Genomic DNA, 26,905 nt, shown 5'->3' on the forward strand with positions numbered 1-26,905 from the left:
TTTTCGAAATATTCTTTGATAGGTTTTAATGAAAACCAAAATAATTTCCTACATTCCATTCTTTCACCAAAATTTTTAGGTCTGATTTTTGTTTGCGGTTTTTTAAAACTTTTTTTCGAGAGATCTTAATTTAAAAACTATAACATCTACAAAAAGATGGTCAGAGAATGAAGTGTAGAAAATTACTTAGGTTTTTATTAAAAATTATCAAAGAGTGTTTTGGAGAAAACAATAATTGAAAAAAAAATGTTTGGAAATTAAAATTCATTTCCATGGAAAAAGTTTTTCGAATAACAACTTTTTCATTTTATTCTTTGAAAAAATACTATTAATGTTCAATTCGTAACATTTTTATGTATAAATTATCGCAATTTACATGCTCTGCTAACTTTTCTCTATTTAGAAACATGTCAAGAACATGTCAAACGTGAGAATTTACGTTTTTAAGAAAAATGAATTTCAATTTTTAAATAACCTTTTCTTCAGCGACATTTTTTTCAAAAAAAAATTTGGTATTTTTTCGGAAAAAATTTAACAATCATCCTTTGACATGAATTTTGTAGGTACTTCGATATAACGTACATTTTACTTTCAAAATTGTACGTTGTATCGAATTGAACGTTATATCGAAGCATAATAAAGAACTCTGAAACGTAGCTTATATTACCTTATTGTGTTGCTGTTTGAGTAAGGTTGATGAATAAATTCAATTAGAGGACGAAGCCAACTTTTCTCATGATGTTTCCCTTTGTTCTGTTGATTGAAGTTTAACTCATTTAGAATCCGGAATCCGGAATCAAAAAACATTTGTATTTCGTGATTGGTTGAAGGTTCAACACAAGCTTTAGCATCAAAAAGATATAATTCATTGTTTTTTTCATAAAAAAAATAATCAGAAAAATTATTCCTTTGGATTTTGATAATGTGTACTTTATATCGAGGTAAAATGTACGTTATATCGAGTGACGTTATATCGAGGGTACGTTATAACGAGGGTACGTTATGCCAAAGTTTCCCTGTATCATAGTTTTTAAGTAATAATTTTTTGTAAAAATTTAAGAAAAAAAAATTGGCTTTTTCCAAAAAGTTGTCTAATTATTTTTCGAATATTTCGAGTATGCAAAGTTGCTTAAATGACCCATGTCTTTACACCCACAACGTTTCACTGCTATCTGAAATGATGCTGCCAACGGCCAGTCGAGTTGGCATGAAATTCGTCTATGCTTCCTTTCTATTGCATTAGTTGGATCAATCATCGTCATGTTGATGATCGAAGGATCATTGAAACTAAATTGTTTTAGAACTTGATTGCAGAGTTCAATGTAAAACTTGTCAAATCGATCTAGAATTCAGCTTCGGCCAGAAATGCCTACCAAATTTATGAGATAGCTGGAAAAATTCAAAAAAAAACACTGAAAAAAGATGGAAGAGTCATTTCAGTCAGTGTCTGTGAAATACATTTCTAATTTTCCTTGTCCTATTTGATATTGTAGATGATCATTTAAACATTATACTTTTGTTTAACATTTTGTGTTTTTGTGTCATTCCAACTATTAAAAAACTAAAAAAAAAAGTTGGGCCAGTTATCGTCGTGTTGATGATCAAAGGGTTATTGAAAATGAAACGTTTTAGAACTTGATTACAGAGTGTAATGTAAAAATTTATCGAATTGCTCTTGAATTCAGCTACGGCGTCGTGTGAAATTTTACATACTTTTAGATATTCATTGACAACATTTCTGTCGCAGCACCTACATAAACATTATCCAAGCTGACATAATTTTCCTTATCGAACTATTCGTTGTTCAGATCGCTTGATTTTTAATATAGTCTACTTTAAAAAATATCCAACATAGTCATGAATGATATTGAAATTCTCGAATGCAAAATAAGTAGTTCCGGACTGTCATCTCGAAATAATTTGTTAAAACTGTTTATCATGCTCAGAGCATAGGACAAAATGGTTCAATAAATAACCGTCGAAGGGTCATTCAAACTGTCATAGATGATCTTACGCGAATCTTATGGCCCGCCTGCTTAATATGTTTTTTGAACCTATGAGAAAGCTGTAGTTTTTCATAAAATTTTACCCGAAAATGGAAAATGACTGTTTTAGTAGACCGACGTCGATGTTTAAAATAACAGGTAGCTCGCAGTGCTGTCCGGTTTGGTCATCCATGCTATAGAGCCTATCAATTCCGATAACCTCATACAAGTCGTTGAAGCAGTCATTAACATGAAGTGTATCTTCCATCCGGGAGCAATGTTTTGGGTAGTAACAAATTTGAATATGACGAAAAAATAAAAAAAGCTGGATAAAACTGTAAAACGTAAAAAAAAACTGTACATTTTCTGCCTTCTATAGGCTTTAAAAATACTGGCAATATACAGGAAAAACTGGAAGGTTCGCAACTCTGCTTAGGACCCGTATTTGCCGAAAAACCAAACGAATCTGTAAACTTGAAAATACATCTGTAGAACTGGCATCTCTGGCGCCGAGTGCCATTCGGCGCTAGGGCTTCGAGTGCACAAACTAGGCTTGCAGTTTGTGTCCATTTGGAGGCTGTCGATCGCACGTTAGCCGTAATTGGCAGCATTTGTATTTAAATCGACATTTGTGAACAAACGTGTCACAACAAAACACCTCGCCTCTCCTTCTCCCTTCACCTCAGAAGCGAGCGGCGGCGGAAATGTTCGACGTTAGTAACGCGATAACTCCGAATTCAACGACGATCAGTTCAAATCTCAATCTCATTAATGAGCCATAAAGATAGCAGAAAATTGAAAAAATTAAAGTCAACACTTAAAACGGAATTAATGCCGATTCTCGTCGTCGTCGTCCCCGGTTTTGTCGCCGCCGTGGTCATCATCTTGCGGGGGCGGGACGCAACGGGCGAAAACACAACACTGAACACGGAGCATAATCTCGTCTATCAGCGGCGGCACGGCAATTAACAAACACACACACACACACACACACATTTTTCCCATAGCCCACAGTGTGCTGCGTTCCCTTATCGATTCGCGACTGTCCGCCGGAGAATCTCATTATAATAGCTAAAGTCCACAATCCCCAACCGAACTTCCAGCCGCCAGCGCAGCGCACCATGTTTATGCAAAAACCGCCCGACAGTGAGATCTTATCGGGTCTAGTAGATCAAGATTTATGGCCCAAAAGTACAAGCGTTCGGTTCGCATCCGACGGCGGTGACCACTCGCGCTCCTATTGCATCTAGCCTCTGTGGGCACAATGTGTGTGTGTGTGGAGTGGAAATGAGCTTGCAATTATGTTCCCATAACGAGACCCCCTTCCAAGAAGGGCTCTTGCTCCCGACAGCAGTAGAAGCCCAACGGAATAGGGTAAGGGAGATATTTTAACGCCGGCCTTCACTAATGCCGTTGTTGTTGCTCCACAGCCAATGGGGTTAGAATAATAGAATCATCATCCGATAGTGATCTTTATTGGCTTATAAAATTTTTCGTTTAATAGACCTTTGCATGGAACATTTCCATTGTCGTAAATCACCGCTCGGTTTCCCCGGATTAGAACTTATTAGCGTGTTTTGGGGACCCGGAATCGCTCACTCATCTGCCGATGGTGGAAAGCTTTTAATAAAACCGAACCAAACCAAAACAAAAAAAAAACAAAGAAACTCGCTTGACTCGGATGATGGTCGTAAACGTAAAAGTCAATACGCTTTGAGACACATAAAAATCTCTAATAAAGCACCGAATTGATTGCGAGTGGCAGAAAGTGGCTGTCTGATCGGTCGCCTGACCGCCGTGGAATCGTTACAATACATTGTGTCCCCACAATGGTTCGGTCAACTCGGCCAACGCAACCGGGAACTGGTTCAGGTTCAGGCTCAGGTAGCGGCGGAGTTCGACTGCCACATTTGTGAACGCCGACTGCGAATAAATTAAACGGTAAATTGATTAGCAAACGGTGCAGTCAATAAAAATATTTGATTTTCAATTACGACAGGCTCGGGGGTAATAAATAAATTAAGAATTTGCCGGTCGGGAAGTTGGTGGAAAATGACTTTATTACAAGCTTGAGTCGCAATGGCAGTGATGAATGAATATATGTGTCAGTCGGGGATCAAGACGTGGGTTTTTTTCTACCGGGAAAGTTGAAAGTAGTTTGTGATGCAAATCACATCTCGATTTCATGTGCACACATTGTAGACAGAGTTGAATCTCAAAACCATAATTGCACCTGTGGTTCAGAGTAACCAGAAAAAAACAGTCATCAAGTTTGGCAGCGTCCAAACGCCACTCGCCACACTTGGAATTTTCTACAAACATTCCCCATTATTTCACTGTGTTCTTTTTTTTTATAAAATCGTTTATTTTTAAAGGCCCACACGATTTCTATTGCGACAAATCCTAATTATCGATGTTTTTTTACTGATCTCCCTTTATTATCCTAATTGCGTACTTTTATGTCGTAACCCTTTCAAGTTCGAAAAGTCTCTAAAATGGTATTTTATGTTCTGCTTCTGAATTGACAAGGTGCAATTTGTTTATTTATTATTTCATGATCAAATTTAGTATATTGAATACCATGCAAATTATCAAATCTCATCGAATCTATGCGGTTACGATGAAATTGAAAACATTTCTTCTAAAACTCAGCATCAAATATATGATACTCTATTTACCATAAGAAAAGACCATAGGATTTTACCAACTCTCCATTTCTGTAGAATCTGGAGTCATCTTCCTTTGTTTGGCAAATGTCCAAAGCGCAATTAGGTGATATGAGTAGAAATCTACGGTATCGTCAAAATGGCAGTTTGCAAAACTTCGCATAACTCCACAGTACGCCAAAATGCACAGGAAATACGTTTTTGGGCACTCTTGTTCTACAACTTTAATTCGTTTGGCTTAGATGTATTTCATAACGCTATCAAAATGCGAATGTCCTGGGTTAGCTCTGAATATTCTTAATATCTTCTAGCACAGCAACGCAGTCGTTCGAAATTACATTTTTCTCTCGACTTCTATCTGGCTCAACTTTCTCACTACAAAACGATTCGTGTCGAAACATTCTTCGTTGGAAACGCCAGCACAATATATTAGGCTGTCAAAAAAGTCCTGCGGTATTTCCGCGAGGTGTCGTTGTAAGCACGTAGTTCTAGTTGTATTCATTGTATCGAGTCATACTATAGCTTGTTGGAAAGGTATTTTTGCGCGCTATAATATAGTCCTTGACAATATTTTGTTTGGTTAAGTCGTTCGTGAGTTATAGTGTCGCAAATATGGAGCAAAATAAAGAGAAAATCCGACATATTATACAGTACTACTATGACAAAGGCAAAAATGCATCTCAAGCTGCCAATAAAATTTGTGCAGTTTATGGACCCGATACAGTTTCCATTTCCACCGCACAACGATGGTTTCAACGTTTTCGTTCTGGTGTAGAGGGCGTCGAAGATGCGCCACGCTCCGGAAGGCCTGTCGTCGAAAATTGCGACAAAATCGCCGAATTAGCCGAGAAAGACCGGCATAGTAGCATCGGCCAAGAGCTGAGGATAAGTCATCAAACTGTTATTAACCATTTGAAGAAGCTTGGATTCACAAAGAAGCTCGATGTATGGGTGCCACACACGTTGACGCAAAAAAAACATCTTTGACCGTATCGACGCATGTGAATCGCTGCTGAATCGCAACAAAATCGACCCGTTTCTGAAGCAGATGGTGACTGGCGATGAAAAGTGGGTCACTTACGACAACGTGAAGCGCAAACGGTCGTGGTCGAAGCCCGCTGAAGCGGCTCAGACGGTGGCCAAACCCTCATTAACGGCCAGGAAGGTTCTGCTGTGTGTTTGGTGGGATTATCAAGGAATAATCTATTATGAGCTGCTTCCCTATGGCCAAACGTTCAATTCGGACCTGTACTACCATCAACTGGACCGCTTGAAGGTAGCACTCATGAAGAAGAGGCCATCTTTGATAAACAGAGGCCGCATTGTCTTCCATCAGGACAACGCCAGGCCACACACTTCTTTGGGGACGCGCCAGAAGCTCCGGGAGCTCGGATGGGAGGTTCTTTTGCATCCGCCGTATAGTCCGGACCTTGCACCAAGTGTCTACTACCTGTTTTTGTCCATGGCGAACGAGCTAGGTAGTCAGAAGATAGCCACAAAAGAGGCCTGTGAAAATTGGCTATCCGAGTTTTTTGCCAATAAGGAAGCGAGCTTCTATAACAGGGGTATTATGAAGTTGCGTCTCGTTGGGAACAAGTCATCGAACAAAACGGCGCATATTTGATTGTAACTAATTTTATGAACAAATGAAAATTCAAAAAAAATACCACAGGACTTTTTTGACATCCTAATATTAACCCTCTTTTCGTGCCCAGTAAAGCAAATATCTCTTCTCCTTCGTGCACTCTCTCATTTCATTCTCCATTCAGTATGAAGAATGAAATCTTCATCCTGGAGCAATGTTTTATATCGTCATTTTCAAAGCGAATTGTAAGTTTCGTTGTTGTATTTGAAGCGTACTCACTGAAACAAATCAAAACTATGAGGTGAGAAGTTGTGTTGTATGCCGGCATGAGTACTGTATAATCCCAAATTCCGAACTCTTAAACATTATTGGAAATTAAATAGTGTCTTATTACTCAAAATGGCACTGTTTCGCAAAAGTAATGTGATTTTTGAATACAATTGAGTATTTTTTCCTCAATAGAATTGATATGAAAACCCATATTTATCGCAGAAAACTAATAATATTCTAAAATACATTTGACTCAAATTCCGAACACAATTTTTTTCCCTGTCTCAAATTCCGAACAGCACAAATTTGCTGAAATATTGTGGCAGGGATAGTCTTATCCGCAAGATCTGCGTGAATCAACGAAGCACTACTATTTTGCATTTTGTTTTAGAGAACTGAACTTGGATCAGGAAGTGGTTAATTATGAATGGCTTCGGCGTTCCATGGATGCAGGCCACACTTTAGAAATTCATTAACGTTAGGTGGCAGTCGGACTAAAACAATGCAACTCAATAGAATTGAACCGTGTCATAAGTCACATGGGTGCGATGCCCTTCGGCAAAAACAACGACCGGAAGTTTTTTTTTCTCGATCAACCAAAAATAGGAAACTCGTCGAAATGTGATATTGGAATCTGTTCTGAATTTATAAATGAATTAATAGCAACGAGTCCCTATTTTGTGTGATATTGGTGATAATTACGGTCATCTCTGAAAACATGAAAACAATTTCCGAATATTTCATCGCTTCTAACACATTCATCTCAACTTGTTTCCGTTACCAGAATTATCGGTGAAAGAAGAATTCAGAATTTTAATTTGGGTTTCTTTCATATTAAGTGGACTTTTCATGCGGTTGAAATTTTGGCAGTATACCAAAATTTCAACTGCATTCTTTTGTTGAAGTGAGGAAGTTGGTTCAGTATCTACTAGAAGGTGAAAAAAAACTAAAGCGAAAAAACGAAAAGTTTAGACATTCAACAATATACCCTAGAAAGATCTTTTCGAAAATCCTATTACTTATCGAGTAATAGCCATTTTAGTATGTAATCTAGTAATGCCTTGACACAAAACATCACACAAGTTTTTCTCGAAAATAGTTTTTTCAAGCTGGCGTATCTTAAGTTATACTGATGTGATTGATATGTGATATTGAAAACCATTAATATAAATCTTAAAGGCAGATATTATATTAATCAGGCTAGCAAACATTGATGGTAATCTGCAAAGAACGCAAATAAAACTATTATTTCCATAAACTAGAGTGATTAAGCTTCTTACAAATCAATATCCGATCAATAAAACAATAAGGAAAAATGTTGAAAAATGCATTCAGCTTCAATATATATAACGAAATAAATAAAAAATATAAAAAAAGGGGAAAGAACTATTCAATAAAACTCTCAGCCTGATTTTTGTGGGTTCCTGGGTTTTTTACCGATATTTGCAGATATAATACTGAAAGTAACCTTTTGCTCGGAACTTTGCCAAGCTAGCGCACCTGTACCGTTTCTCAGGGTCGGCTTCCGATCTCGGGAGGACTTACACTAACACGCGTAATCAAGAAAGACAATTGAACGCCACCGAAGAAGAAGGACTGGTCTTGTTGTGAATTAACTTAAGACTGGATTTACTGTAATAAGTTTTATTTTCGGGTTAGTAATGCCCAGGTGCTCCGTTGTCGGCGGTCGTTGGGGTTGGGAAGGGGGAGGAGGAATAGCGTACCTTCTGTTGTTCTCGGTAATACCGGGGTGTCGGATTGATTCCACTTCCAGCTGCGTCTCACGGCCAATACCGTCCCTTTTGCTTGGTCCCAGCGATCGAAGACTGCTTCAAAACGCGGGGTGATGCTGCCTCGTGGGTGCGTCGGGTTCCCGAACGGCGGAATTTACTTTGCCTCGGGAAGGTCGATCCAATGGTGTTACCTTCACAGCTTTTCCCCGTTAATCGTAGGCAGAACTCGTGTCGTCAGGTGATGGCCCTGATACCCTCTGGTATCCGTTCTTGCACTCCTTGCGTACTTTGACTTCACTGCTGCTCACTGTCTCCAAACTTTTTATTTCTCAACTCACGTCTATCTCGCTTTCTATCTTGGACCTTAATGCCCGATCCCACCGTTTCCGCTTTCCTTCTAAACTTCCTCTTCCCTCCTCGTTCCCCGTTCTCCTCCTCCTTTCTCTCTGTTCCTTCCATCCTTCCTGTTTCCGGGGACTGTCAGAGGCAGTGACAGTGACAGCTAGGCGGGATTGATAATTCACCCAAGCGTTACCCCGTTTTTGCGGCACAGTGGGCTTGAATTAGTGGGTACAATTTTTATTGGCAAAAAAAAATTACATTTAACGACAATCGTCATTTAGACCAGTCACAAAAAAAACAAATTTTCTACCGAAAAAACAAGCACAAAATTCTACAACGGTTACATTAAATTGTTCCGTATTAAGACGGTAACAATACATATAACATATTTTTGAAGTTCAGTAAAACCTATTTTTGTGCGGTTTTTTTGTGCGGTATATGAAAAGAAGCATATTTGACAAAGTTATCGTCCATTTAGTTTTTTTCGATGGTTTATATGCGTTTCAGCGCGAAAAAAGCACATTTGCGTCCCAATTATCCACTTCTGAAATCATTCCCCTCCTCCCATCAAATGCTCTAAGTTTTTCTAAGTTTTTGCTATTAGATCGCTCATCGTACCCCTCGTTAGACGAGTAGCTCTGTAAATAAGTTGGCATCACTTAATGAAGTGAGCTATCATAAACACTGGCAACACATCATCGTCATTATCGGGAACACCGTTGAATCTTCCTCTTTCTTCAACCGACGAACCTTGAGGCAAGACTTCATTTACGGAGCTCCGACGTGCAAGGTGATTCCCATCTCTAGTACAGGCCTCACAAATATCATTAACAGCATCACGTTTCGGCATGCAACTAAAAGCAAAGCAGGGAAACAAAAGGAAATTGAACGATGAATGGCGTAGATTTGAGTTATTTTCTTGGGAGAAACTTTTTCTACATCTGCACACAAAAAAAGTTTTTTTTTCAAAATGTGTACCGAACACGGTTTTTTAAAACTACTAGTGAAGTTTTGCACGATTTTCATTTATTTTTTAATCCCTCGCACAAAAAAAGGTTTGCCTGTACAACAACAAAAAAATAACATAACAATTCGGACTCGATTTTTTTTCTGTATTATAGGCTGGTTCGTCACTTTACTTCCATTTTTTAAAAAATGTCGGGAGTTAGAATTGAACTCGCGGCCTTTAACGTGAGAGGTACGGATGTTAACACTACGCCAGATCGCCTCCACTCCGGACTCGATTATATACAGACTAGATTAAATGTAAATCGATGGTAACTTCGATATAACATACATTTCACTTTCAAAATTGTACGTTATATCGAAGCACAATAAAGAACTCACAAACGTCGCCTATAATATATTATTGTGTGGCTGTTTTTAGTAAAGTTAATGATTGAATTCAATTAGAAGACGTAGCCAGCCTTTCTCATGATGTTTCCCTCCGTACTGTTGATTAAAGCTTGATTCATTTAGAATCCGGAATCACAAAGCCAGCTGTATTTCGGGATTGATTAAAGGTAATTTTTCCTTTGCACTTCAGAGATGTGTACATTATATCAAGATAAAATGTACGTTATATCGAGTAACGTTATATCGAAGTTCTCCTGTATACAATTTCAAGAAAAAATGTAATATTTCAACATTAACTAGTTATCATAAGTACAGTGAAGTAAAAATTGTGATTTTAAAGATATACGTTTGCATAAAAATTTGAACAATTTTCGGACGGCGATAGAAAAAATACAAAAGATTTTTTAATAAAATAAATTTTCCATAAAACATAACTTTATTGACCATGTTCCAAAAATATTTCGACGCCGTGTTGGGCGCTTTGCCGCCATTGCTGTGGAAAACATACTTGTTGGCATGTTTTCAGTTCTTTTTTAGCTTTATTTGTAAGTTCCTCCTTTATACGAAATTGTTGGAGTAGACCCTCCGCTTCTGGTCGATTGATTCTACAAAAAAAACCATTTCAGGGCGACCAAAAAACCCTACCAAACTGTAATTTCTAAAATTTCGCAGCATTCTAAAATAATATCCGAAGTATAGCGAATTGAATGAAATAACAACGTAGTCCTACGCCAACAATGCGGTCGTGTCTGGGACACAACCTCCTATTATTTTTCGTACGATATCTTAGGGGCGCTTTTTTGCGTTACTGTCGGTCTGGCAACTGTACAACGTCAAACAACAATATGTAATATGTAAACAATACATGCTGAACTGTATTTACGTGAAGATAGATTATTTTCGGTACGCTGTTAGTTGAGCAATTGTATATGTTTGCAATGATAATGACACCTATTAAAGCTGATTTAGACGATGCCAGTCAGCGCTCTAGTTGAAGTATCCAGTGAACAGAGAACAGACACTCTGTCCAAGTTACTTGTACCAGTATCGAACAAGTAATTGGCCTCTAACTTGAACAGAGTGTCTGTTCTCTATTCACTGGATACTTCAACTGGAGCGCTGACTGGCATCGTCTAAATCAGCCTTTAGACATGCCCACTTTAATTTTTTTCTAATTTATGAGTTTCGAATCGGAGGAAGTTGGAAAAGAATCGATAGTTTTGATGCGATTCCGCGTGTAATTGATTCAATGTCTGAATGTTCACGGTATCAAGCTGAACCGAGGTTAGCTAAACGAATCATTTGATATCAAATCTTTGACTACCACAGTAGTTCTTTCGAAAACACATTCCGAGCTAGGGCTTTATGGCCGTAGAATCAGAAAATTTCTCCGATAAACAGATCACTTTCTCTAACGACTTAATCTGAAGTAGAAAAAATCCAATCAAAATCCCGTCACTCACCCGTTTAACCTACACGAGGGCCGTCATCGTGGAATGAGATTAAAATATCACAACCATCGGACAAAGAACCCATTCCACCCGTCACGCACCGATCACCCATCACTTATCCACTCACGGAAGCCTACCTGACAATGACACCCCGCTAATGCCACTCGAGAAAAGGTTTTATCCAAATCGAAATGAATACCTTAATCTGGCAAACGCCGGTAATCATCCACCGGGCCGCCGACGGTGGCCCTCACTAAACTGTCACTGTCACTGTCACTGGCGAAGAAGTTCACCAACAAATTCCTAAACTTCTCCCGAATTCCACGAAAACAACAACAACAATAACCGCGTCCGAGCGAAGGCTACAAAATGTAAACACGGGAATTATACACATCAAATTAGCTAAATGAGATTGAGGGGTTGAGGGGCTCTTTTTCGTGCACCTCTCTCTCTCTCTTGCTCGTTCTCTTTTTCCGATTTTGACAACGACAGGAGACGAACCTGAGCGAGAAACAAAGAACGGCTTCGAAGACGTGTTTTCTCGCTCTCTCGAATTTTTTCCAAGTATTATCCGAGCCAATGAGCACGGATGATTATAATATGACACTTCTAACACATTCTTTTGTTTCGCGTTTCGCTCTCGGGGTTTGGGAAGGGATTTCAGGTTTCTTGAGCGTTCGCCTAATTCGATTCCCGCCAGGAAAGAAGGCTTGCGCGTTTTGCGCACGACTGCTGATTTTTTTTTTCGTTTTCGGGGGTTAAGTGAGCCGTAAAATGCTTAAACAAGTCACTTAGCGTTTGCGCTGCTCGGCGCTAATGGACGCATTAGCCCGGAAGGGTGAACGGAGTCAAAATTGGTCGCTTGATTAGACGCTGGGCTAATTTCTGTTCGTTTTCTGTGTCTTCAAAATCTCCAACACACGTTACGGAGAGAAACAACTCACGCTGCTAATCGGTTTGTGAACTCTTTCGAACGGCGGATGAAAAATTGCACTAATCCCCCTCTGTAAAGGTAGCAGAGGCGAGATGTCAACAGCAACAGGTTCCCAAGTCGTGCGCTCCAAGCGCGCACTTTTCGCATCCCAGATCGGCAATAAATCACTGATTAATACGCGTATAAATATTATTAATAACGCAATAAATAAACTAGTTTGGTTCCGCTCGCAGCGGCAGCGATAACATGCACACATACACACACCCGTTCGCATCCTGTTCCGAAAGCACTGATGAATGTACTCATCGGGTTCATTTTCCTACGTTCTCTCGTGTTACAGGCGTCTGTACCAACGCGACCGCACCGTCGGTATCCTCGATCAACCGGATTCTGCGTAACCGCGCGGCAGAACGGGCGGCGGCGGAATTCGCTCGAGCCGCCGGTTACGGACTCTACCCACCGCCACCTTACGGAGGTTTCCCGTGGCCGACGCCAGCCCATCTGTGGCCGGGACAATCGATGCAGGGCATGACACCACCGGGCAGTAGCAGCAATTCGACTCCGGCAACGATCGGATCGCCCGGATCCGGTTCGCACGACACGCTCGGAAGTCCGGATGGGAACCGACTGATTGGTGAGTTTGGTAAATGATTGTTGGTCGTGCGAGAGCGAGTTTTTGGTAATGGGTGGCATTTTTTGCGATTCCAGATATTGAGGGTGAAGACTCGAACAGCCTGGACGGAGATCAACCAAAGTTTAGACGGAATAGGACCACCTTCACCCCCGAGCAGCTCGAGGAGCTGGAGAAGGAGTTCGACAAGTCCCACTATCCGTGTGTCAGCACGAGGGAGCGTCTGGCGTCGAGGACCTCGCTGAGTGAAGCCCGCGTTCAGGTTAGTAGCCAAGACCCTAGTGATAAGTGTCTTACTAATACTATAACTTGAACTACTAGGTTTGGTTTTCCAACAGACGGGCGAAATGGCGACGTCATCAAAGAATGAATCTTTTAAAAAGGTCCGGTTCCCCGAGTTCCCGAGCGGCAGCAGCAGCGGCGGCGGCGGCGGCAAGTTCCGCTTTCACCCCTGGCTCCCCACCACCGCCGGGATCCACGGGATCCACCTCGGCCACAGCGGTGCACCACCTGTCGGGCCTCACGGGAGCCCACCACCAAAACCAGTCAACCTCGCCGGCGGGTCTGGGAGCGGGAGCATCCCCCCAGGCCCAAGCGGCGGCAGCGGCAGTAGCGGCAGCTCAAGCGGCATCATTAGTCACAGCATCAACTCCATTATTAATGGGCGGTGAGCATAGTGCGTTCCGGTCCCTCGTACCCACATCCGCGGCGGCACTCTTCGCCGGCCTATCCCGCTCGTATGCCGCCACCGCGGCTAGCTGTTCCTCGAACCCCTCGGCTAGTCCTGTGCCCAGCGATTCGGACGAGGAAATTAACGTACACGACGACGACGACGACACGGACATCGAGGTGTCGAGCAGGAATGGCGAAAGCTCCACCACGACCACACCCCTGCAGCTCACCAAACACGAACGGCATTAAGGACCGGTAGTACTCAGCACTAAAACAATTATGTAAATACTACGATATATTCCACCCACATCCCTAGAGCGCGCGTGCAACACTAACTAACGGTGCAATTTAGATATCTTTCACTCAACCTTCCGTTTCCCCCTCGTTATTCCGACCCTAGCCGCTCTGGTCGAAAGATGGCCGCTGGTCGAGCGAAAATGAAAAAAATGCGAGCGAGCAGGAAACCTTAGAAATTAAATATCCTTTCCCGGGCGCAAACACGATTACCCCTCGTTTTTTTTTTGTTGTTGTTCAGAAATCGAATCATGACTGAGTTGGTGCAGTTATGGCAGCGAATCACACCCCTGCAAGCACAGAAAGTATGGCGCATTGCACGAGGGGAACATAACCTTATTTCTAACGTCATCAATGGATAGGGGGAGAGACTTGCGGCGCCATGATGGCTCACTGATTGTGCTTCTCGGTAGAATAGAAAATGTTTCTTGAATACCTCGCAATCATTTTTGGGGCCCAGGTTTATTCTGGGTCGACAAACATTGCTCACATCTGGTTTAAATTCCCCGCAAAATAAAGAAACACTTTCAAACACGCACGTTTCACCACATCTTCCATCGCGTCCCGAACTTAAAGCCTTGCGTGAGCGCGTCATTAGCCCGCCAAAACGAATTCCATTCTTCGGACCCGTCTCAATTCGCGCAACTTTGTTCCCTTCTACCTCGCAGGCTTCCAACCAAACAAAAACAAAACAAAAAATCACACCGTAAAACACGAACCCCTTTCCTGCACGCGAACAAAAGAATACTCGCTCGAAATTTACGATCGCTCCCGACCAAACGCCCCGAATCTTGCAGAGCAAACGAGGAAGGTTCGGGAACAATTTAAAATGAAATTAAAATTTAAAAAATCACATCAAGTCGAATTTTGAACGCACCCTCTCTCTCTTTCGCCGCACTCTCGCGCACGCAGCAGCCGCGAGAGAGAGCACACAAAGACAAAAATGAAACTATAGCGACAGAAAGAAGATATCGGAAAGTTATAATTTATCTTAATTAGGGTTAGGTAGCAGCAGACGAAACAGAGGCAAACAGAAAACCCCGGCATAGGGTAGGGTTCCTTCTTGTAGCATACATGACAAACTAGACGAAAAAAGGGGGGTGAGAAAAGATCACAAACTAACAAAACAAAACAAAACAAACAAGTACTACTAGTGGTAAATAATGAGAATGTAAACACGTATCGCTATCGCGAAACACGCAAGCTATTCCACACGATGATGATAACAATAATAATGACGATGATGGAGATGATGTTGGGCGTGGATAATGTTTCCTCTGCCGAACGAAAGGGGAAACTAAGTGAGATAGCAAACGATAAGAAAAAAAAGTAGTAAAACAAACATCCACACACAGACACACACACACATGCATGCAGATACAAAGTGTTAAGTTAATTAAATTATGTATTTTATTTAGCGATAAGATGGAACGAACTGAGTGGAGAAAGAGGCAGTAAAGCAAAAAAAAAGGGAAAACCGTAGGCAGAGAATATAAATTAATAATGGAAAATAAAAAACCAACCAGTGATGATCGCCGTAGTAAATCGAAGACGAAAGTCCGTGTTATTAGCGTAAGTAATGAAATTTATTTTGACGACGGAAGATAAAGAGTTTGAAAAACATTGAAAAATTGGTGCCTTTTTGTGTTAATAAATATGATCCGAACGGTTCCATTGATGTGGGAATTTATGGTACTATTTGGGAACTTTTTCATATTTCACGGAAGCTATAAGAAAACAGACAAAACAAATCGAATAGTTCTACTAACTAGCACACATTTTACTCAATTTTTGATTATATGGTCGTTCAAAAATGCGCTAGCACAAAATGATTTGCACTTCCATTTCCTTCATGCGCTTCTAACGAATTATTCTCAACGATGAGATATACAGTAGAACCCCCATTATCCACGAAATAGTCTGGCAAGGACACCGCGAATAACAAAATAATGGACCAAAAATGCGTTTCAAACACGGAATGAAAATATTTCGGCATGGAAACTATGTCTTATCAATACAGAAAAAAGAAAAGAAATAAGCAAGTGCCTACTTCTCACTGACAAATTTCGGGAAACTCCATAGAATTATTATGGAACTCGCTTTCGCGGATAATCGGGGCTATAAAAGCTAGAAAATAATTAGGCAAGCTGCAGTTAGTAATTATCATACCCCTTCCTTCGTGAAACTTGGGCATTGCTGAGAGTCAAATAAAATCGTAAGTATATGATAAAACAACTAATAATGGAAGTGCCTCACGATTTTATTTTACTCTCATCAATGCCCAAGATTAATGGAGGAAGGGGTGTGATAACTACTAACTGCCTTGCCTAATTATTTTCTATAAGTTCCACATAATGTTGCTTAAAGAATGAAATGTAGGAAACTATTTATGTTTCCATTAAAAAATATCAGGCATATTTTTGAACAAAAAATCATTGAAAATATTTGGAAATTAAAATTCATTTTTCTCGAAAACATGTTATTTTAAAATTCTAAAAAAAATAGGTATGAATAGCTCATACAATTTCCAACAAGTCACATCGAAAGATGGGCACTTTTACAGGGAAAAGGTTTTTCCAACAACAACTTTTTCATGTTTTTCTTTCAGAAATTATTATAAATGTTTAATTCGTGACAGTTTTATGTACAAATTATCGCGATTTACATGCTCTTCAAGCTTTTTTCTATTTAGAAACATGTCAAGAACATGACAAACGCGAGAATTCACACAAAAATGTAAAGAGTAAAGTATTATTTTTTCAGGGTTCTCCATACAAAAATGCTGTATGTTCCAGAAATTGTAAAAAAATAGAAAGTTGACGTCTTCGACGAAAGTTCATATTTTAATGAGATCTAAAGCTTTGTCGAATACACTATATCGCTATCTTGACTTTAAACAAAATTAATTATTGTAATTAGTTGTAATTTTTTCAAAGAAAACATCAAAAAGTTGTTAGATAAACTTTCTTCCTGTAAAAGTGCCCATCTTCCTCTGTATGGAGGACTTCTTCGAAATTGTAAGGGCTATTTTTATATTTTTTTTTCAGATTTTTAAAAAGTGCTTTTTCAATTTTTCAAATGAATTTTTTGAGCGAACTTTTTTTGAAACAAATTTTGATATTTTTTTATGAAAAATTAAACAATTTCCTACATTTCATCCTTTGATCAGAATTTTGCAGGTATTGTAGTTTTTGAGTTTCGTAAAAAATCAAGAAAAATGTTTGGCCCTTGTCAATTTATTTATTTGATTTATAATGATACTACATCCCATTGAGAGATTAGATCTTCTCCACAATTTTTCGCCAATAATCCCGATCCATGGCTGCAGTTCTCCAACTCCCGGCTGCACCGATTCTTGCCAAAGTCCTGCTCCACCTGGTCCAACCACCTCGCTCGCTGGGCTCCTCTCCTTCTTGTTCCTACCGGATTCGATGCGAACACCATCTTTGCAGGGCTGCTGTCCGGCAATCTTGCAACATGCCCTGCCCATCGCACTCGTCCAGCCTTGGCGACTTTCTGAATGCTGGGTTCGCCGTAGAGTTGCGCCAGTTCGTGGTTCATTCTCCTTCTCCATACTCCGCTTTCCTGTACACCACCGTATATTGTTCTGAGCACTCGGCGTTCGAAAACTCCAAGCGCTTGTGAGTCCTCTTCAAGCATCGTCCATGCTTCGTGCCCATAGAGAATAACCGGTCGAATTAGGGATTTGTACATGGTACACTTCGTACGGGGTCGGAGTTTGTTGGACCTCAAGGATTTGCGGAGCCCATAGTAGGCACGACTTCCATTGACAATGTGTCTTCGAATTTCACGGCTGTTGTTGTTGTCAGTTGTTATCAACGAGCCAAGGTAGACAAATTCCTCTACCACCTCGAGCTCGTCGCCGTCGATCACAACACTACTACCGAGAAGAACTCTGTTGCGATCAGTCCCTCCAGCTAGCATGTATTTAGTCTTAGATGCATTGATCCCAAGCCCAATCAGCCCTGCTTCGTGTTTCAGTCGGGTATACAAGTCGGCTACCGTCGCATGTGTTCTTCCGATTATGTCCACGTCGTCGGCGAAGCAGATAAACTGACTAGACTTGTTGAAAATCGTGCCCCGCATGTTGAAGCCCGCTCTCCGCATAACACCTTCCAGCGCCACGTTGAAGAGCAGACAGGAGATTCCATCGCCTTGTCGAAGTCCCCTGTGAGTCTCAAATGATTCCGACAGCTCACCTGAGATCCGCACACTGCACCGCACACCGTTCATCGTTGCCTGAATCAGTCTTGTCAGCTTTCGGGGAAAGCCGTGTTCGTCCATGATCCTCCATAGCTGTCGTCGGTCGATTGTATCATATGCGGCCTTGAAGTCGACGAAGATGTGGTGTGTAGGGACCTGATACTCGCGGCACTTTTGGAGGATCTGCCACAGTGTAAAAATCTGGTCCGTCGTCGAGCAACCGGGCATGAATCCGGCCTGATAACTTCCCACAAATCTACTTACTATTGGCGATAGGCGGCGGAAGAGGATCTGAGACAAAATTTTGTAGGCACCATTCAGGATTGTGATGGCACGATAGTTCCCACAATCCAACTTGTCGCCTTTTTTATAGATGGGGCAGATTACCCCGTCCTTCCACTCCTCCGGTAGCTGTTCTGTGTCCCAGATCCTGACTATCAACCGGTGCATACACTCTACAAGTTTTCTCGGACCTCCCTTGAAGAGCTCCGCTACGAGGCCATCCTTACCAGCTGCTTTGTGGTTCTTGAGCTGATTAATGGCCTCCTGAACTTCACCCATCGTCGGGGGTGGTACGTCGTCGTTGCTCATTGCACCGGTGTAGTCCTCCTCAACGCCGTCTAGGTCTCCTGTCTGCGCGCTGTTCAGGTGTTCATCGTAGTGCTGCCTCCACCTTTCGATCACCTCGCGTTCGTTCGTCAAGATGCCTCCTTCCTTGTTTCTGCACATTTCGGCCCGCGGCAGAAAGCCTTTGTGCGAGGCGTTTAGTTTCTTCAAGAACTTCCGCGATTCTCGAGAACGATAAAGCAGCTCCATCTCCTCACACTCTTTCTCTTCCAGGCGGCGCTTTTTTTCCCGAAAGAGATGTGTTTGCTGCCTTCGTTTCAGTCTGTATCGTTCCACGTTTTGTCGAGTCGCTCGTTGCAGCATGGCTGCGCGTGCTGCATCCTTCTCGTTCAGGAGCGCTCGGCACTCGTCGTCAAACCATTCGTTCCGTTGTCCTCGTTGTTCATACCCGATGACGGTCTCTGCTGTGCTGCTAATTGCTGATTTTAAGGAGTTCCAGCATTCATCGAGGGGAAGAGCATCCAGTTCGTCTACCCCCGGTAACGCAGCTTCAAGACGCTGCGAGAATGTTGCGGCAAAGTTCGGCTCCTGTAGTCGTCGTAAGTGGTACCGTGGTGAGCGCTGGTGTCTTATGTTATTGACGACTGACAGTTTAGAACGCAGTTTGACCATCACCAGGTAGTGGTCTGAATCGATGTTAGCGCCACGATAGGTTCTGACGTCGATGATATCCGAGAAGTGCCGACCGTCGATCAAAACGTGGTCAATTTGTGTTTCTGTTTGCTGTGGTGATCTCCAGGTGTAACGGTATTGGAGGCTGTGCTGGAAGAAGGTGCTACGTATGGCCATGTTCTTAGAGGCAGTGAAGTCGATAAGTCTTAGGCCGTTTTCGTTGGTTCGCTGATGGGCGCTGAACCTACCAATTACCGGTCTGAATTCCTCCTCCTGGCCGACCTGAGCGTTCAAATCACCGATGACGATTTTGATGTCGTGTTTTGGGCAGCGATCGTATTCACGCTCTAGCTGCGCGTAGAATTCTTCTTTATCGTCATCGGTGCTAGCTAGATGGGGGCTGTGGACGTTGATAATGCTGATATTGAAGAAGTGGCCTCTCATCCTCAATCTGCACATCCTTTCATTGATCGGCCACCAACCAATCACCCGTTTTTGCATCTCCCCCATCACGATGAAAGTTGTACCCAGCTCGTGTGTGTTGCCGCAGCTCTGATAGATGGTATATCCACCATGGAACGACCGCACCATCGAACCTTTCCAGCACACCTCCTGCAGCGCTACGATGTTGAAATTGCGGGCTCTCAATATTTCCGAAAGAATTCGGGTACTCGCAAGAAAATTGAGAGACTTGCAGTTCCATGTTCCGAGTTTCCAATCTCTAGTCCGTGTTCTTTGCGTAGGTCTAGTCCGATTGTCCTGTCTCGAATTTCTTTGTGAATTTTCTTGTGCGTTTTATTTTTACGGATGGCTTGCAGGGCCTGCACCAACCCCCTGTCTCGCCGGAGGACCGTCGTGCACAGCTCTTTTTAGAGTCCCCGCTGGCACGAAGACAGTGATCAGCCGCCCCTAACATGGGGATCAGACGCTCGGATAGGCCCCCTTCCCTGTCAGCATACGACCAAGATCCCACCGGGGTTGGTTACCCGATCTTCACTATGGTTACTCGTACCCCAGCCGGTACCACGGGGAGGTAGGGATAGGAGTTACTGGACAGGAAGCTAAGGACCACGAATGGGGTCTATTTTATGCCTGCAGGTACGCGAAGTACCGATGGTACGCTTAGTCCAGTCATTTACCAACCCTTATCAAAAAGTACTCTAATATTTCAAGTAAGCAAAATTGCTTGAAAGACCCATGTGTTTACACCCACAACGTTTCACTGCTATCTGAGATGGTGCTGCCAACTCTTAAGACGAGTTGGCATGAAATTCGTCATATATTTGATGTTATTCTACATTCTACTTTCATATTATGTTGATCTACCATCTTTCGTCATCTTCCTCGCAGCTTAAAAACTCTATCCTCCCAGAAAATGTTTGAAAATGCAGCCGTACAAATGAAACACAAATTTCTGCCTTACTCGAGAATTAATCGAGCAAATGAAACGAAATTTGGCATGTGGAGGTTTTAGGATGCAATAAATGTTTTTGTGATGGTTAGACTCTCCACCCCCTTCTCTAAGAGGAGACTGCCATACAAATTTTTGCATTACTCGAGAATCAATCAAGCAAATGAAACCAAATTTTGCATGTGGAGGTTTTAGGGTGCAAGAAATGTTTTTACGAGAACTAATCAAGCACAATTTGGGATGTGTGGCTTTTTGGGTATGAGTAATGTTTCTATGATGGTATGACACCCCTCCCTCCTCTGGGATGGAGAGGGGGTTCCATAAAAATATTACACATATTTCAACCAAAAATATTCCAATCAAACATGACAATTGAAAATTTTCGGAAAACTCTGAAGGAAAAAGGGAAAATTCGGAAAATAAATTCCCATATGTTCTACAATTACATAGTGACAGTGCTGTTAGTCCATTTGACGTTTGCGCTAGCGAAATTGATCTTTGTTCGAAACTGGAAATGGATTTTGATGTGATGAAACGCACTCCTATATCTTCTTCTATCTATACCAATAAAAAAGTATCGCCGAATGTGTTGATAAGAGCAGAGCTCGAGGAAGGAATTGTCCGATTTAGGGCTGTCTTTATTCTATCTTTTTTTTCTGTATAAAACATTTATTCCATGTAACGGAGAAACATGTTATTTACAAGTGGTTGAAAAATCTTGAACGAGAATTGTGTCTGAAAATAATCTGATATTATAATGATGAGTTTTGTTAGAAATACTATGAATTTTATAGTAAAAGGTAAATTCGAAGGGGTCGATTAGAAGATCAATCGATGAACATTTCTGCGATTGGATCCATGAACTTGCTCATAGTAAGAAAACGTGAATGTTTGAAGGTATTGATAGCAAAAAACAAATTTTGGGCGGGACGAAGTTTGCCGGGTCAGCTAGTATTTAATATAATCTCACCATCAAAATTGAATCTACTTGGAATATGTCATTTGATGTTAATTTGGGTTGTGTGACATTTACCCGATTGAGAAAAGAAAAAAATCCGACAAATCAGGTTATGAGTTATCAGTCGGATCTGCATACAGCAAAAGTAACAAAAACACGCAACAAAATGCAAAATTGTAAAAAGAAAATTTAAAAATGATGCGGGAGATCACTGATTCATTTTTTAAAAATTAGTGTAGGTACAATAAACATGCCGTCTTCTTTACATATTTGCTTGTAATGCTCTCTAACCCTTTATAGGGCAGTGGCAACTATATTGCCAACAATTTTTTCAACTGTTTTAATGGTTTATTTTCTTCCTTACGTAAGAATTGTGTTCTCTGAATTTTGAGTCGATAGCTTGCTTAGTTTCCACGGTAGTATAAAGGGTTAAGGTGGAGAGATCATTTAGAAATGAACCATAGCTTTGGAATACTTTTTCGAAAATTAAGTAGGTAATTTCAACATGAAACATATAAAGCATGAATGTCCTTATTCTTATGCAACAAAAAGAATGTCGTTTCCGAACCTTTTCAATCAAGTTTATTTGTACTTCGCGTTTAAATTTCTCATAGGAATTTTACAATTTAGAATTTGGTTTAATAAGTTTGTATGCGACTTACGCTTGATAATTTGTTCGTCGTTTAGCTCGGAGTAAATTATCCAATCTATCGAAATGTTAATTTGAGCAAACCCTAAATCTTTTATTATAAGTAGGAATTATAAATAATACATAATAAATAGTAGTAATTCACAATGTAAAGGCGTTTAGTACAATGTACTTAACCTAACTGCTACCCGTTAGAACAATAAATTTATTATATCTCCAACGCAAGTTCCAGCTATTCATATTCAACTCACTTCAACAAATATCGGTTAAGCAAGTATCAGTGGATGGATTTGCTATATAATTACTTTAACAAAACTGTATAAACTAATAAATTTAAATATCGAGCACTTGAGTTCAATTCTTGGGGAACTTTGGAACAAAACTGAATTCAATCGGTAAAACAATATATCTTGACCAATCTACTCAACAATCCATCATCTGTCAATTTCAATGACGGTGATATTCTAGAAATGTGCTCGCTGACAAGGGGCGTTCCTAACAGTCTTAGAACAGTGAAAAAAATTGGTAAAAACAAAATGGTACTTACGTATTAACGCCACAGCAGCGCAATTTTTGTTATGAATTCAACGTTTCCTAATAACATTCATTCTGGGGTCAGTGTAATAGGGGCGAAATCCCCATCTAACGAGGATAAGGAACCGAGACAGCCCCAAGCCACCAAAGTGACGCAATCTGAGTCGACCGCAGACCCGCAGTCGGAAGCGGCGACATCTCGCGAGCAAATCTGTGTTCCACCGATTGCTTGGTTAGTTTGAAACATAGGAGACGATCCTTCAGTAAGGTCCGAGCGTTAGCAAGCGTCGAACGATATACGTTTCGGATGAATGTCTTTCGGGTCAATGTAGCACAATCGTAAATTTCATGTCAAATCTTATTATCTTGACTTTGAAACCAAAAAGTTTCTCTTGGGTAATATTATGCCCTGAACATACTCCTTTATCAATAACTACTACTACTCGGCTACTCGTACATACACATCATATAAAGCGTGTGTCACATCAAATTGCATCACGGAAAAAACGCTTTAGAAATTTAATTTTTAGGAATTATATCTTCAGCTTTCGCTTATAATCAGATAAGAGAGTATAGATCACGATGGCCATGCTTCACTGTCAATTTTTCGTAAATTTGGAAAAATGTCGTCGAACGAAAAAGAGCGTCGTGAATTAATCCTGCGCACTCATTTCGAGAATCCGGAGTTGTCACATCGGAACATCGGTAAGATGCTGGGAATCGACCAATCCACGGTCAGCAGAGTACTAAAACGATACTTCGAGAACCTAACCATCGACCGGAAGGTGAAGAACGGCAAAAATGGATGCTCCGTCAGTGAAAAAGATCACAAGCGCGTAGTTAAGCAGTTTAGACGTGATCCGAGAAGTTCGGTCCGGGATGTCGCCAATAAGCTGAATTTGTCTAGTTCATTCGTCCAGCGGACCAAGCAGCGGGAGGGCCTGCGTACATACAAGGTTCAGAAGGCTCCTAACCGCGACGAAAGGCAAAACATGGTGGGGAAGACGCGAGCCCGGAAGCTGTACACCGAAATGCTGACGAAGCCGCATTGCCTGGTAATGGACGACGAAACCTACGTCAAAGCGGACTTTCGTCAGCTGCCGGGCCTGTTGTTCTTCTCCGCAGAGGACAAATTCAGCGTTCCGGAGGAGATTCGCAAGCAGAAACTATCCAAGTTTGCCAAAAAGTACATGGTGTGGCAAGCGATCTGCTCTTGCGGAAAGCGGAGCGCCCCCTTCGTGATGACCGGCACGGTAAACGGGCAGGTTTACCTTAAGGAGTGCCTACAGTAGCGCTTACTACCACTATTGAAGCAGCACGAGGGCCCGACCATCTTCTGGCCGGATCTCGCTTCGTGCCACTATTCAAAGGACGTGTTGGAGTGGTACGAAGCCAACGGGGTCACCTTCGTGCCAAAGGAAATGAACCCGCCCAACGCGCCGGAGCTTCGCCCAATAGAGAAATATTGGGCAATTATGAAGCAGGCCCTCCGGAAGAACCCAAAAATTGTCAAACCGGAGACGGACTTCAAGAGAAAATGGATTTCTGTTCAAAAAAAAATACAACCTGACGTTGTACAGAACCTTATTGATGGGGTAAAGAAGAAGGTGCGAGCATACGGGCTTGGGCTCGAAGTATGAATAAAAAGAAAATGCCAAAAGTTGTTTAATAGTTTTTATTTTACTGTCTAAAATTTTCAAAAGGATCGGTCTACTGGGCGAATTTCTACAGCGTTTTTTCCGTGATGCAATTTGATGTGACACACCCTTTAAGGTAATTTGGTTATTTCTTAAATTCGTCAGAAATTATGGTTACATGAAATTATCTAGCACTCTTTTGAATGGACCAGCTTCCATGGTGTAAAGTATCCCAGATGAACAGTAAACAAACAAATAACAAACTGTTTTGAAAAGTCTCGAAACAGGGATCTTAGTATATTTTTACGGATAATTTTCATACCGATAAAGTAAAAAGTTCAAAAATCAGGAGAAATCTGGATCATTTCTGAAAAAGGAAGAAGGAAAAATTGAGTTTTTGTCAGGATATCAGGGAACGTACCTAAAAGTCTGAGAAATCCTGAAAAAACTGGTAGGTTGGCATGTCTGCTTTGTACTTAAACGTTCATTTGACGAGGTGGTTTGGTGATGATGATATCTTGAATTATAAAAGTTTTAAGTTTCTTCAGTTATTCGCCTGCAGCTTTGAACAGGATAATTACAAAATTATTCTAATCACATGACCCTAAAAAATCCATTTTGGGCGCCTTAGTCGCCATCGTCTGATTGTTAGATGAACGCCTACGAACACATGTACACAAATCCATGCGAGTTCAATAGTGTCCCTTGCGATTGTTTCTAGAGGAGTTCTCTCGGTTGCCTATATCATTCCGGATATATATGAATTTATGTAGAACCAAAATTACAAATCGCCACTATAAATTTTACAAAATGTATTGCAGGACGTACTGGATTATATACAGTTTTTGATTTCTTTTCACTGTATATAATCGAGTCAAAAAATAAATGTTTTCATTGTTTTTTTTTTTGCATTTATTTTTGGTTTTTTGAATATAAAAGAGGAATTTGTTTTCTGATTCATCCCCTTAAAGTCAGAAAACACTTTTCTCACATGAAAAAAATAAATTTATCCAGATTCTCTCAGAAGGTGATAGGTGATATTTGATGAAAAAAATCCTTCTACGCATATGTTAGAATTTCAACAATGATATTATAGAATTTTTTTTTTCGTTTCGGACCCTTTTGCTTCAAACTGGCTCTACATTAAAAAGTACGCTACGGAAGACGATTGTAATACTTTCATTTGTGTAATAAAAAAAATGAGTACAGGATATATTAGTAGAACAACTAAATTAGTGGATTTTAATTGGAAGTGAAAAACTTAAAAGTTAATAATTTTTAATATGTTATTAATTTTATCCTAAAAATTTATATTAAACTAGATTTTTTTCTATGAATTTTTGAGACTCTCTAGCCGCTCTACAGTAAGTTCTTTGAAACCCAACTTCTTTCTTTCTTAATTTTGCAATATCGACAACATTTCGGAAAAAAATATTTTTTTTAATACTTTAAATATGACTTATTTCAAGGATAAATGTTATCTTTCAATGTTAAGGTGAAATTTTGTTTGGTTAAGTCGTTCGTGAGTTATAGTGTCGCAAATATGGAGCAAAATAAAGAGAAAATCCAACATATTTTACAGTACTACTATGACAAAGGCAAAAATGCATCTCAAGCTGCCAATAAAATTTGTGCAGTTTCTGGACCCGATATAGTTTCCATTTCCACCGCACAACGATGGTTTCAACGTTTTCGTTCTGGTGTAGAGGTCGTCGAAGATGCGCCACGCTCCGGAAGGCCTGTCGTCGAAAATTGCGACAAAATCGCCGAATTAGCCGAGAAAGACCGGCATAGTAGCATCGGCCAAGAGCTGAGGATAAGTCATCAAACCGTTATTAACCATTTGAAGAAGCTTGGATTCACAAAGAAGCTCGATGTATGGGTGCCACACACGTTGACGCAAAAAAACATCTTTGACCGTATCGACGCATGTGAATCGCTGCTGAATCGCAACAAAATCGACCCGTTTCTGAAGCGGATGGTGACTGGCGATGAAAAGTGGGTCACTTACGACAACGTGAAGCGCAAACGGTCGTGGTCGAAGCCCGCTGAAGCGGCTCAGACGGTGGCCAAGCCCTCATTAACGGCCAGGAAGGTTCTGCTGTGTGTTTGGTGGGATTGTCAAGGAATAATCTATTATGAGCTGCTATGGCCAAACGCTCAATTCGGACCTGTACTGCCAACAACTGGACCGCTTGAGGGTAGCACTCATGAAGAAGTGGCCATCTTTTATAAACAGAGGCCGCATTGTCTTTCATCAGAACTACGCCAGGCCACACACTTCTTTGGTGACGCGCCAGAAGCTCCGGGAGCTCGGATGGGAGGTTCTTTTGC

General features: G+C 41.0%; 1 protein-coding gene across 3 annotated transcripts in view; it reads left to right on the plus strand.

The window, feature by feature from the left end:
- LOC129767802 (paired box protein Pax-6-like) overlaps positions 1-14,056 on the plus strand; it is a 170,373-nt gene extending 156,317 nt beyond the window's left edge. The window contains exons 4-6 of one of the 3 annotated variants that reach the window (XM_055769009.1): positions 12,663-12,965; positions 13,031-13,215; positions 13,275-14,056. In XM_055769009.1, coding sequence (XP_055624984.1) covers positions 12,663-12,965; positions 13,031-13,215; positions 13,275-13,874 — 1,088 coding nt within the window. In that variant the 3' untranslated portion in view covers positions 13,875-14,056. The remainder of the gene's footprint in view (positions 1-12,662; positions 12,966-13,030; positions 13,216-13,274) is intronic. The other 2 variants (XM_055769010.1, XM_055769011.1) reach the window with 2 other exon arrangements.
- The last annotated feature ends 12,849 nt before the right edge of the window (positions 14,057-26,905 follow it).

This window comes from Toxorhynchites rutilus, chromosome 2 (assembly GCF_029784135.1).
Source record: "Toxorhynchites rutilus septentrionalis strain SRP chromosome 2, ASM2978413v1, whole genome shotgun sequence".
In the NCBI taxonomy this organism is placed as follows: Eukaryota; Metazoa; Arthropoda; class Insecta; order Diptera; family Culicidae; genus Toxorhynchites; species Toxorhynchites rutilus.